The sequence below is a fragment of the Glycine max genome, chromosome 16 (genome assembly GCF_000004515.6).
Source record: "Glycine max cultivar Williams 82 chromosome 16, Glycine_max_v4.0, whole genome shotgun sequence".
In the NCBI taxonomy this organism is placed as follows: domain Eukaryota; kingdom Viridiplantae; phylum Streptophyta; class Magnoliopsida; order Fabales; family Fabaceae; genus Glycine; species Glycine max.
Genome location: NC_038252.2, coordinates 4,085,453 through 4,098,255, shown reverse-complemented (window position 1 = coordinate 4,098,255; position 12,803 = coordinate 4,085,453). Strand labels below are relative to the sequence as shown.

General features: G+C 35.9%; 2 protein-coding genes across 2 annotated transcripts; both read left to right on the top strand.

Moving 5' to 3' along the window:
* The first annotated feature begins 1,064 nt into the window (after positions 1 to 1,064).
* On the top strand, positions 1,065 to 6,767 carry LOC100786073 (apyrase 2). The gene is made up of 9 exons (XM_006598922.4): positions 1,065 to 1,906; positions 2,087 to 2,215; positions 2,489 to 2,545; positions 2,639 to 2,731; positions 5,036 to 5,241; positions 5,429 to 5,520; positions 5,701 to 5,918; positions 6,019 to 6,208; positions 6,309 to 6,767. Exons 1-9 carry the CDS (start codon positions 1,595 to 1,597, stop codon positions 6,419 to 6,421), a joined length of 1,410 nt encoding a protein of 469 aa, XP_006598985.1. The 5' UTR covers positions 1,065 to 1,594; the 3' UTR covers positions 6,422 to 6,767.
* A 1,289-nt stretch (positions 6,768 to 8,056) lies between these two features.
* On the top strand, positions 8,057 to 10,781 carry LOC100785546 (pentatricopeptide repeat-containing protein At5g15010, mitochondrial). Its single transcript, XM_003548429.5, has 2 exons — positions 8,057 to 10,406; positions 10,505 to 10,781. The coding sequence occupies exon 1, from the start codon at positions 8,550 to 8,552 to the stop codon at positions 10,386 to 10,388; it is 1,839 nt and encodes a 612-aa protein (XP_003548477.1). The 5' UTR covers positions 8,057 to 8,549; the 3' UTR covers positions 10,389 to 10,406; positions 10,505 to 10,781.
* Positions 10,782 to 12,803: the final 2,022 nt, after the last annotated feature.

Below are 12,803 nucleotides of genomic sequence, written 5' to 3'. Positions count from 1 at the left end.
TTTGGGACATACCAATATATTAAAATAATATTATCAAAATTGAGTTGGTATAACTAATTGAACTGGTCTGATCAACTGATGATAAACATTTTGAACAGGTTGTTAGATTGGAAATACAAAATTGGTGTAATTTGACCAGTTGAGCGAACGAGTGTCCCACCCAATCAAATTAATGAGTGATTTGATGCCTTATGAGTTTCCAAGTAAATTAGTATGTTGAAAATTTGTTTAATTTTTTTTTTGAAGAATATGATAAAATTTTCCTAATTATTTAAAGTATAAATTTACAAAATTATAATTTTCTGAATTTGCTTAACATATATTACTGATCCATGCATTTTAACCAATAGTCCATTTGTTCGATTAGTTGACCAAGAAAACAAAAAGCATTGACATTAAATGCATAAGATCCAAATCCAATACTAATGTTGAGAATTTTGGAATAATAATACTTTATGGCCTAATTATTTGCTGATAACATAATTTTGTGTTGTTGGCTCAGATCTGAATCCAAATCTGAGCTTAGGTCTAGAGCAGTTTTTTGCCCCACAAGTTAGGTAAAGTTTTAAAACTTCATTTATACTTCATAATTCATATCTACAAACGTTATTCGCTTATCAGTTTATCATCATGCACCCATTTATCATGACACATTGCGTTGTATGTAGACAACTCCTTCTCACTATTTTTCTATTTTTTTTTTCCCATGTATATTCAAATTCTAAGTGCGCTTAAGTACAAAAGAGGGTTGATAAAATTAATTTAAATCGAACTGATTTTATAAAATTTATTTTGGTTAAAATTTATTTCAAACTGATGTTATTTATGTTTGAATATTATTTTTATAAAATTAAGTTAGAGTATAATTTAATATAAAATTTTAAATATAACATATAAGTTACTCAAAATTATTTTAAGCCAATTCAAAATTAAGTTTAAATTCTACTCCAACATAAAATTAAATTTAATGTGAAACCAAACTTACGTTTCCACATTTAGCCCTAGTTTGGTGCACACAACACTAGCCCGTAATATAAAGTAAAGTGAAAAAGAGTTCATTCTTTCGTAGCATTTTCATTTTCTTCCACCAGACCGTATATGACACGTAACCGTTTAGATTTTACACTTAATTAATAATACTTAAATACTTAATATACACACACGAGAGGGACAACGCGGAGAGATTCAGAAACAGAACGACTCGGTATTTCTCTTCCTCTAAAGACCGAGTCCGACTCGGAGGGCGAAGAAGGCAAACTCAGTAACCTTTCCTTCCTTCACTACACGCGAGAGAGACCTCAGTGTCTGAGACGCAGGCAACGTGCATTTTCCCATACGAAGGACACCATCACGCCGTTTTCGCGTCCCCGTCGTTTCGGATCCATCGTCATCGTTTTTGTCTTCTTCTTCCATTAGTTTAGTTGAGAATCAATCCCAAGACACCGAGCTGGAGCCTCCGCCCGCCACCGCCGCTGCCTCCAACGGTCAGATCCGGTACCGATCGCCGTCCTCCGCCGAGCTCTTCGACGGCAGCAGCAACTCTCCGCCCTCGCACGCCGCCGACCAGCACTCGCCGGAGTTCGAGTCCAGCAAAATGCTGAAGCGCCCCGGCCGCCAGGAGTCCCTCGCCGACAAGATCTACCGGTTTCGCGGGACACTGCTCGTCGTCGCGATCCCGCTCCTCCTCATCACATTCGTCCTCTACGTCATGCCGTCCAGCACCTCCAACGAGTCCGTCGGAGACTACGCCCTCGTTAACCGGAAAATGTCCCCCGAAAAGAAATCCGTCGGCTCCTACGCCGTCATCTTCGACGCCGGCAGCTCCGGCAGTCGCGTCCACGTCTTCCATTTCGATCACAACCTAGATCTCGTTCACATTGGCAAAGATCTCGAACTTTTTGTCCAGGTCAAATCAAAATATTATTATTATTACTATTACTATTATTCTAACTGAGGTTACGATCGCAACGTAAAAGCTTTTGGATTCACGCGAAATTGAAGCCTCATTGGGTCGCAAATTGAACCCTGGTTATTGCTGTTATTTGCTTGTGTTTTTGGTCTTATAGTGTTGGTTTGCATTTTGCAGAAAAAACCAGGTTTGAGTGCGTTCGCTAAGAATCCGAAACAGGCAGCGGAATCTTTGGTTTCGCTTTTGGAGGAAGCGGAGAGTGTTGTTCCTCGTGAATTGCGATCCAAGACACCGGTTCGAGTTGGGGTGGGTGTTTTTCTTTCTTTTTTTTCTTCTTAAATTTATATTCTGCCAAGCCTATGTTTATTTAGATAAAAGTTGGGATTTGAGAATTTTCTTTTCTAATACACATTCCCGAATTTCAATGCACAACATGAAAAAGGAAGAGTTTGTTGCTTTAAGAGTATTTCTGAACTTCTTTAATTGACATCCAAATATACATTGAATCGGTGTGTGTGTTAAATTGACGTTTGGGTTTTATATGAAGGGAACTTGAATTGAATTTGTGTGGTATTGCAGGCAACTGCGGGTTTGAGGGCTTTGGAAGGGGATGCTTCGGATAGGATTTTGCAAGCGGTGACTACTGTGTCTCTATTTCAATGGTTTTAGCAGCTATGCGCAATTTGTTTTGTTTTAACATTTTGTTTCTTTGAATTTCATTAATTTAAGGTAAGGGATTTGCTTAAGGATAGGAGTAGCCTTAAATCTGAGAGTGATGCAGTTACGGTGCTGGATGGAACACAAGAAGGTGCTTATCAATGGGTATGATTTATAAACTTAATGTTGTTATTGGCTACGGCTTTTCATTTTCTTAGGGGGTTGCCTATGGCCTTTATGCATTTTATTATTTACACATCAGGACTAGAATGCATCCTGACTTGGGAGAATTAACCAGCTATTACTGAAATTGATCATATAGTAAAAATGTGGAACTGAGTGCACAGGGACTATAAGAGAATTGACTCGCTTTCACGAACATAGATCAGATTGTTAATTAGATTACATGATGGTTTATGGTGATTGTGGGACTTGAGTAATGTTTACTGAGGTTTGGCGGTTCAGTGGTTTCTTATTCTTTATTGTTGAGTGGGCTGGAGATGAGTTTGAAAGACCAATTGTGAATGAACTCTCTTCTATTAAGTGGAGTTTTATGTTGATGAAAAGGTATTTTTGAGACAAACTAAGTCAGAAGTAGTATACTGTCATGTTCTTACTCTTTTATCTTTCTATTCTTTATTAAGTTTGTGGTATTCTATGTCCCTAGTTTATTGAGTTGCTACACACTATATCAAGAAGTCTGAAACAAGGAAGGAGAACAAGGGGTTCTCCTAGAAGTAGAACAAGCAGAAAAGAAAATAAAGTTCACCAATAACATAAGTCATTGCTGGTTTTCTGAAAGAATGAATTGTACAAAGTATTCACCTTTTTACCGGACGGGCAATGGGATTTAATTGCTGTTATAACCTGTGGTGACAAAGCAGGTAGATGTACAACAAATACTGGTAGTGGTATTATTTTGTTTGTTGTACAGTGAGGATATTCTCTGGCCAGCTTAGTAGTGCTATTTTAGTCTGAAGAAAGCTGTTAATAAATATGGCATGTCAGCTATTTGAGACCAAATTGAAGCAATAAACAAACAGTACAACTAAGATGATATTTAAGTCATTTTGATAGCTCTTGCTTACAGTGTTTCCATATTTTCAAAAAATAAAGCTGGAAAATTTTATGATGTGCTGTATTTCTGAAACTCTGTATATTTCATAAAAAGGGCAGACCAATTGTCTTGCAACTCTAGTTTTATACTTTTATGTCTAAGTTTCAATTGGACTACAATTGCTTTTGTTTTATTGCCTCGGGGAAATTAATGGAAAATATGGGTGTGGAGGATTACTCATTTTGCAATTTTTGTGGCAATTTAGTGAAGCTTGAATTTCTATAACCCTGCTTCATGACATGATCTTGAGAATATGCTCTTTGTTAATTGGTTGAAAATCGATGATATAGCTTGTTGATTTATATGTATTGCAAGCTCTCCTGGAATGTCTTATTCAACATGCAATTATAAAGTTTATTTAAAAAATTCAGTTACCAATTTCTTGTAAGAAGTATATAAAATTTACTTCTTCACCAGAGAAAATTTCAACCCACTTGCATTCAAACTCTTCTCATATCATTATAGTTGAACTTTCTTTTGAATTTGTGCATCCTGTATTGTTGGGTGGAAAGCTTAACTTATTGAACTTGGTATGACCTCCTCGGCCCTGTTTTCTGAATTTGTAATTTAATAGAATAAAGGAGCATGCATATTTTACTACTGAAAAACGTGCAGTCTAAAGTCCATATCAATATAATATTTCATATATCTTCAATTTTCTTTATAATTACTATTCTAAGAATGTACTATATTCCTAATGAAACAGTTTTTTACAAGTAGTATTCTAGGAAGGATGGTTAGTAACATCTACTGACGGACTTGGAAATTTTGGGTGGTGGGGGCAAGATAATATCTCATTATCTCTTACTTTATATGAGAAAAATAATAATAAAACTGATACGGAGCATATTCAAAGACAAATGAAGCTTAAATGTTAATCTAATACTATAGTAGTATTACAAAAATTTTGAAATCTAGTAGTAGTATTACAAAAATTTTGAAATCTAGTAAAGGACATTGTCCCCTCACTACTACACTTAGGTCTGTCCATGATGCCATCTCACTGGTAATTTCTTCCGTGTAATAGTTTTAACATAGTGATATCCAGTACTATAAACGTTTTGAAATAGGGAATTAGGATGGAGATGGACAATATTATAAAGATTTATAAGTTTTAAATTGGGGATGGACATTATTGTTTTATCAGAGTTCTAAAATATGTATGATCTGAATTCTGAAGAACAAAAGACATGTGGACTTGGTTCTTGTTTCTAATTGTTAGATTCAAAAGATTTGTTTATAATTCTATCCTAATGCAAAAAAAATTTGATATTTCAAATTATGGTTCATTCTGACAAATTTCCTCTAAAGAACTGACACAGGATCCTTTCTTATCTCGCGAAATGTTTTAGGTTACTATCAACTATCTATTGGGAAACTTGGGAAAGGATTATTCAAAGACTGTTGGGGTTGTTGATCTTGGAGGTGGATCTGTTCAAATGGCTTATGCCATCTCAGAGACAGATGCTGCCATGGCTCCAAAAGTAGTAGATGGTGGGGATCCATATCTCAAGGAGATGTTCCTGAGGGGAAGGAAATACTATCTCTATGTTCACAGGTTTTCTACTTACTCTTGTTATGTCATTTTGATTTGTCATCTTTTTCAGCCTCTAGGAGCATTACTCATGGACCTGTGTACTTCGGTACTTCCACTTTGTAGTCTTTTTCATTTCCTATTCTATGTTCACAGATATTCTGGAATACTATTTTTCATTGTCTGATAGATTTTTACATCTTTCTTTCAGTTACTTGCACTATGGTTTACTAGCTGCTCGTGCAGAGATTTTAAAGATTTCTGATGATGCTGAAAACCCTTGTGTCATATCTGGCTATGATGGTAAATATACTCCTTTCTGTCTGCCTAATGCTATTTTGATGCTAAGTTACATTTTGGCTCTTTTCTTAACCTTTCATTGGTCCACAAGGAAAAAGAGCTTTGAATTTTTTTTAATATTCTTTTTCTTCCTGCCTTATAATTCTGTTAAGTAGCTACTTTTTTTTTAATTTTTTTTCTTAGGATCCTACAACTATGGAGGAAAGTCGTTTAAGGCTTCATCCGGCTCTTCTGGTGCAAGCTTAAATGAATGCAAAAGTGTTGCTCTTAGGGCTCTCAAAGTTAATGAGTCGACATGTACTCATATGAAGTGTACTTTTGGTGGGATATGGAATGGTGGAGGGGGGGATGGACAGAAGAACCTTTTTGTTGCCTCTTTCTTCTTTGACCGGGCTGCTGAGGTATTTACTATTTTATTTTATTCAACCTTGGAGCGAGTGTTTATAGCCATTGCTTGGAATGCTACCGCATTGCCGTTCTAATCATACTATTTATTCATAGGCTGGTTTTGCTGATCCAAACTTGCCAGTCGCGATAGTTCGTCCTGCAGATTTTGAGGATGCAGCTAAGCAAGCATGCCAAACAAAACTTGAGAATGCCAAATCCACTTTTCCTCGTGTTGATGAGGGGAACCTTCCCTATCTTTGCATGGATCTTATATACCAGTATACACTACTCGTTGATGGGTTTGGTAGGTTTAATTTCAATGTTGGAATAGCTATAATGATGTTTCTACAAAGTCTGAGTTATGGTGTTATCTTCCTGCACTCATTGCTTCAATTTGTTGGCAGGTATATATCCATGGCAAGAGATTACATTGGTGAAGAAAGTTAAATACGACGATGCCCTGGTTGAGGCAGCATGGCCCCTAGGCAGCGCCATTGAAGCTGTGTCATCTGCGTAAAATTACTGGGACTATCGCTTAGATTTGTCTGAAATCTAGGGGCACATGAGTTTCATCACCGGGATTTTGTGGTGAAATACTGTCATTCATGATGATCAGAGATTAACTTTCAGGCTGAACTGAGATTGGATATGGGTCTGTGATTCAGAAATAATGGGAGATTATAGCTTCATTATTTTTCATATGTAATTAATTCACAAACATCTAATTTGCGATTTTGGAAGATTCATTCGATTCATTAAGGGCATCTATATATGTTCTATATATGTTGTCTTCAGAGACGAACAAAATGGTGATACTAACACCATTTCATTTTTGTTTCTATTAATGGTTTCGTTCGTGATCATAGTTAATCTTTATTACTTCTCATCTTGTTGATGGCCCAGACCTAGCCTGTCGCTTGCAGGAGTGTGGGTTAGTAACTTCGTTGTTATCAATTTATCATATTACACGTAAAACTAATTCGTTGTTGATAGTACACAGGACAGACGTGTGAGAACGGCATAACGTTTGTATTTCTTGAATCCATCTAAATCAGGCATTCCAGGCAAATTCTGTTTTCCCTTTCCCTTTTTATTATGTTTTTTCTAATTATTTTTTTGTTATCAATGGCAATTCATTCATTGAAAAATATCTAACACAGGATGCAAAACAAGAGTATTACAACAGTACCAAAAATAAACAATAGCAAATAGCCAAAATACGCATACACACCAACAAAATGATAAAGTCGGTCCTACACTTTTTCTCCTTATTTATTTCTTGTGTCAGTACTGCTCAACAATAACTCCAGCTGAGTTGATACAAAACAACCTAAAATGAATCCGAGTAAGCAATGTTGTGTAAATGGTTTAGATACTTTTCGGGGGGGTAAATATCGACTTTACACCTAAAGAGGGAATCTCAAGTCAGAAGTCTCAGGAAGGCCTGACTTAATAGATAAAGACCCTAAAGGCAGTTTAAACCGATGTAGAACCCGACTTGAATAATAGGATTCCCAACGAAAGCCATAACCAATAAGACCCTCACATGTGGCATTTAGGACCTTGACTCTACTACTATAAATAAGGGGATCCTAACTGAATGCAACTAACACATTCATTCCATACAAAATCACTCTCTCAGATTACAACGACTCTTACAAATCATTCTGAATTCGATATCTTCAACTTCTCGTGTCTACACCGTGACATATACAATTGCGATATATGACTCTATACCATGATTCAACTTGGGTGAGTTCATTTTGGTGGCAATGGACTCCAATTGGTTCACTTTAAAAGGTTTAGCGAAATCCTTGAATGGTATGCTACTGCCAGTCTTGGTTGGCGAGGCAGTGGTCTTTGTGAGACAGGAAATTGATGAATTAACTTCTACTTTAAGCAAGATGAAAATACAATTTTAAAAGAAAAAAAAATAGTTATTTTATTTCTTAACGTAAAATTTTTATTCTCAACTTAGCAAAACTTAATTTTCCTGAAGATTAGTTTAGATAAGGTTTAATTTTCCATAAAGTAAATCTTACATTTCATTGTTGAAACTAGTTTTTGAAATATCTGAGAAAAGTGAAAAATAAATATGAGATGGTTCGAGATATCGGGGGGTTGTAGGGAGGAAAGAAGGGTAGAGGACCATAGATCCGTTCATTTGAGTGGAACGAGGATGAAAAAGAAAAAGAAAATAGCAATAAAATGAGATGAAATCCACAATTTTAATTTAAAACTTTCATCTCAATTCACTTTTTAATCTTTGACATTTAAAAAGTCCAAAATAAATAGGGGGTGTGAAGAGTAAAAAAATGATGTAAATAACATTTCCGTAGACGTTAACACGAAGAACTTCTCAACGGTATGACCCAACAGTGATCATTTAGAGCGTCTAACGGAGATTCGGTACGGTAGTCTTTCTCCCCAGTTCCCTCTCTGTAGGTGGGAAGTTCCTTTCTCTCAAACATTCGGTACGGTATACTGCTTTTGATTTACAAGTCACCTTCGCTTTGAGTTTCTTTTAGCCATTTTCACAAACACCTTTCGCTCAACGTTTAAGAACCTCATAAATTTTTGTTTTCTTATTTTGGCGCCCTTTCCAATTTCGAGAGACTGAAGTGTGAATTGCTTATTTGCCAATCATGATCAGAATCAGATCTAACTTACCTCTTTTCTCTGTTGTGCTATCTCGCATCAGCCATAACTCAATCGCTGTTAATCATTGTCATATAGTAAAGAAGCCCCTTATGGGTGCTACTTTCAATTTCTTTGACCCTTTTAAGTCTGAAACTTTTTTAGCACCACAAAAGTTTGGTTTCTCAGTCAAGCCTTTTTCTACTTCATCTTCAACCAGAAGCCTTGGGGCTTCAACTGATGCCCCTGCACATGGGGCCTTGGGTGACGATGATGATGATGGGGATGGGGATGGGGATGAGGATGATGATGATCACGACAACAATAAAGATAAGAATGATACCCATTGTAGTCAGTTACATTTAAGGGATGATGGTCTTGCCAAAGATGTTAAAACCATTTTGGCTATAATGCATGAAGTGGGTTCTGGACCATCTCAAATTAAGCAGAAGCTTGAGCATTGCAGTATTGTTCTATCACCCGAGCTGGTTGTGGAGGTCCTTTCGAGAACTCGTAATGATTGGGAAGCAGCTTTCACTTTTTTCTTGTGGGCTGGCAAGCAACCGGGGTATGCTCATTCGGTTCGCGAGTACCATTCTATGATCTCCATCCTTGGCAAAATGAGGAAGTTTGATACTGCTTGGAACTTGATTGAGGAAATGAGAGGAGGTAGAAATGGTCTATCTCTTGTCACTCCGCAAACACTGTTGATTATGATAAGGAAATACTGTGCTGTACATGATGTTGCAAGGGCTATCAATACCTTCTATGCTTATAAACGGTTTAACTTTCGAGTTGGGCTAGAGGAATTTCATAGCCTTCTTTCTGCCCTTTGTCGGTATAAGAATGTGCAAGATGCTGAGTACTTACTGTTCTGCAACAAAGATGTATTCCCGTTAGACACCAAAAGCTTTAACATCATTCTGAATGGATGGTGTAATTTGATTGTTAGCACTAGTCATGCAGAAAGAATATGGCATGAGATGATAAAGAGAAGAATCCAACACGATGTTGTCTCCTATGGAAGTATCATATCTTGCTATTCAAAATCTTCTAAACTTTACAAGGTGCTCAGGATGTTTGATGAGATGAAGAAAAGGAAGATTACTCCAGATAGGAAGGTTTATAATGCTGTCATTTATGCCCTAGCAAAGGGCAGGCTTGTGAAAGAAGCTGTCAATCTCATTGGAACAATGGAAGGCAATGATGTTACTCCAGATGTTGTGACTTACAACTCCCTGATCAAGCCTCTTTGCAAAGCCCACAAAGTTGATGAAGCTAAACAACTTTTTGATGAGATGTTGAAACGGCACCTCTCCCCAACAATTCAAACTTTTCATGCTTTCTTCCGTATATTGCGGACCAAGGAAGAAGTATTTGAGCTCTTGGACAAAATGAAAGAGCTGCGGTGCTACCCAACCATTGAGACTTATATAATGTTGATAAGAAAGTTTTGCCGCTGGTGCCAGCTTGATGATGTATTTAAGATATGGGATGCAATGAGGGAAGATGAAATAAGCCATGATCGTAGTTCATATATAGTGCTGATTCATGGGCTGTTTCTAAACGGAAAGCTAGAGGAAGCACAAAGATATTATGCAGAGATGCAAGAGAAAGGCTTCCTACCTGAACCGAAGACAGAAGAAATGCTTCAAGCATGGGTTTCCGGGAAACAGGCTACAGAGGGTCAGGAGAAAGATTTAGAACCAAGTCAACTGGAAAATGATACTCTTAAAAAGAAAGTAAAGGGCATACCGAGTAAATTTGACAGGAAAAAAGCCTTTCTTCGTGAACCTGAGACCAGAAGAGTAACAAGAGAACGGGGTTTTTCTTTCTGGGAGCAGTAAATCCTTATTTGATAAGAGGTCTAAATGTCTAATGACACTTTAATACTTTATTTATGAAGAAAATGACGCTTGTTGGTCAGCATATTTTCAAATTTAATTGTGTATACCCCAAACAGGTGGATGGCATACTCTTTTCTTGGTTTATAGCCAGACTTCAACTTCCTTTATCGTAAGCAAGAGCTGCAAGGTTAGTGCAATTAGTAAACAACCTTAGTTTGTTAACTGTTAGGATTGGAGACTTTTGAGTTAAAATTTATGGTGATCTAAATGTCATTGCTCCTTTACTACCGGTTCACCTTGGTGAATGTTGTAATACTGGAGCTGAACTCGGGCAGGTGCTTGTATATGTATCTTGACAAGTGGATCTAGAAATTCAAACCACTGCTGTTATCACTTTGATTGCAGAGAAAAATGTGAATTGATAGTTGCTTGCAGTGTTATTATTATAGAATCTACTCTAGAAGTAAAATTAAAACACATATGAAGGTAACATACATTGACGGAAGAAATTAATTACCTTATCTATGAAACTGCATGAAATTCTAACTATTCACCTTGAGTTGGGCATCCATAAGTTTTTTTATGCTGCAATGCATAATGGAGCATCTTTTATTTTCATTTGGTCCTGGGACTTAAGATCTAGTATGACATCTGGTTTTTCTTAGTTAGCCCGTTTGGTCTTTGGGTTGTTAGAGTCCCTGCTAATATGCTGTTTTGCATGAACCATAATTCTGGTAGCATCGAGATTCTGGAGACTATTTGATCCTGGGACTGATGACTCAGACTTCTTTGCTTGAACTTTAACTTATACCTGTACCCCATACCAGGTCTTAAAAGGGTGTCCGCGATTGTCGATTAGGTTAGCTGGATAATATGATTACATAAAACACCATGGAGGCAAGGGTCATTTTGATGCCCTTTTTGTGTATTTTTTGTTTTGGACACTGCAGTATATAAGAGTATAATAGTAATGCCATTGCTATCTAAACAACTTTTGTATTTAAAATTTTTCATAATGGTTATTTGAATCCGGGTAACGTGAATTAACATTTTTCTGTTAAACCTCTATATGGAGGGAAATCTGCTGTTGGATGGGTCGGCTTGCAAATATTTGGAATGAAATATGCAATGTCCGCTAGAAGCATGGTTTGTCAATTAGACATGACAAGAAAATTTGTATCCGTCCGAATCCGTCTCAGCTTTGACGAATAATACCCGAGTTAACTGAGATTCGGATTTTCCCCAATAACCAAAAGTCGGGTACAGGTATGAGATTACTACATCCGTCCCGATCTCAACCCTAGAGCCACCTGCCACTTAAAATTTGTAGAATTTTTGCATAATCTAATCAAAAGGCCTATAATTTTTATTACTAGTTAATTTTATTTTAAAATTTTTAATATGATTTAATATTATTTTCTTAACGATTTTTGTAGATACATGCACTATAATAAATTTATTGATATATAAGTAGTTAAAAATAAATGTTTAACAATTAATTTATTTTTTCTAAAATCAAATTTTTAATATTTTCTTTACAAAAAAAATTATTTTTTTAATTTGAATCGGGTACGGGGGGTCGGGAATACCCAATACCCAATGGGTAAGAGGATAAGATAATAAATTTTAACCCGTCGAGTATCGGGTATGGGTATGAGAACATGTTGGGGAGTCCAGGTTGGGAATTTGGGAGACAATATACACCCCTGTTCCACCATGCCCCATTGTTATGTCTACTGTCAATGATGTAATACACTGATAGAGCTGGAGAGGGAGTGCGAAAGAGTTGTTTAAATTTTTAAGACCCAACCCTATCCATATCGTGTTTTATCAGATTCAAGAAAATCCATGAAAAACTTTAACATCTATTTTTAAAATTTTAATTTACTTATACATTTTTTAATAAATCTTATATCATGTTATTAATTATATTTTAATTCAAATAATATATATAAATTAATAAATAATAAATAACTTAAAAATAAAAAATTAATAATTATATTTTTAGTTAAATGTATAATTTAATCTTTTATTTAATAATTATTATAATTTAAATTATTTTAACTATTAAAATAATTAATTCATATTTTTAATAATTGTAAAAATGAGAGTATAAAAATAAAATCTTAATTTTAATGTTTGTGTTTATGCAGCAAGTAGGTTCGAAGCTAAAGGAGGGGTTACATACTCAAACCTGAATCGAATTTTACAAGTTGGGTAAAACTGAACCAAGTCAAAATGAGTGTTCCTTGTAAAGATTGGGTCATGGTTGGATAAGTACCCACACGTTCATATTTACTTGCCATGCCTAATACAAATCCAAATTTTCACAAACAAACTAAACACCTTGAAATAGATTATCACCTGATCCATTAGATGTCATGACTAGTGTTCATCACCATTCACCAAATTGGT

Coding starts and splice junctions, on each gene's coding strand:
- LOC100786073 (XM_006598922.4), top strand. CDS start 1,595: ATGCTGAAGCGCCCCGGCCGCCAGGAGTCCCTCGCCGACAAGATCTAC. Junction 5,521..5,700: donor TGTCATATCTGGCTATGATG/GTAAATATACTC, acceptor TTTTTTTCTTAG/GATCCTACAACTATGGAGGA. Junction 6,209..6,308: donor ACTACTCGTTGATGGGTTTG/GTAGGTTTAATT, acceptor ATTTGTTGGCAG/GTATATATCCATGGCAAGAG.
- LOC100785546 (XM_003548429.5), top strand. CDS start 8,550: ATGATCAGAATCAGATCTAACTTACCTCTTTTCTCTGTTGTGCTATCT.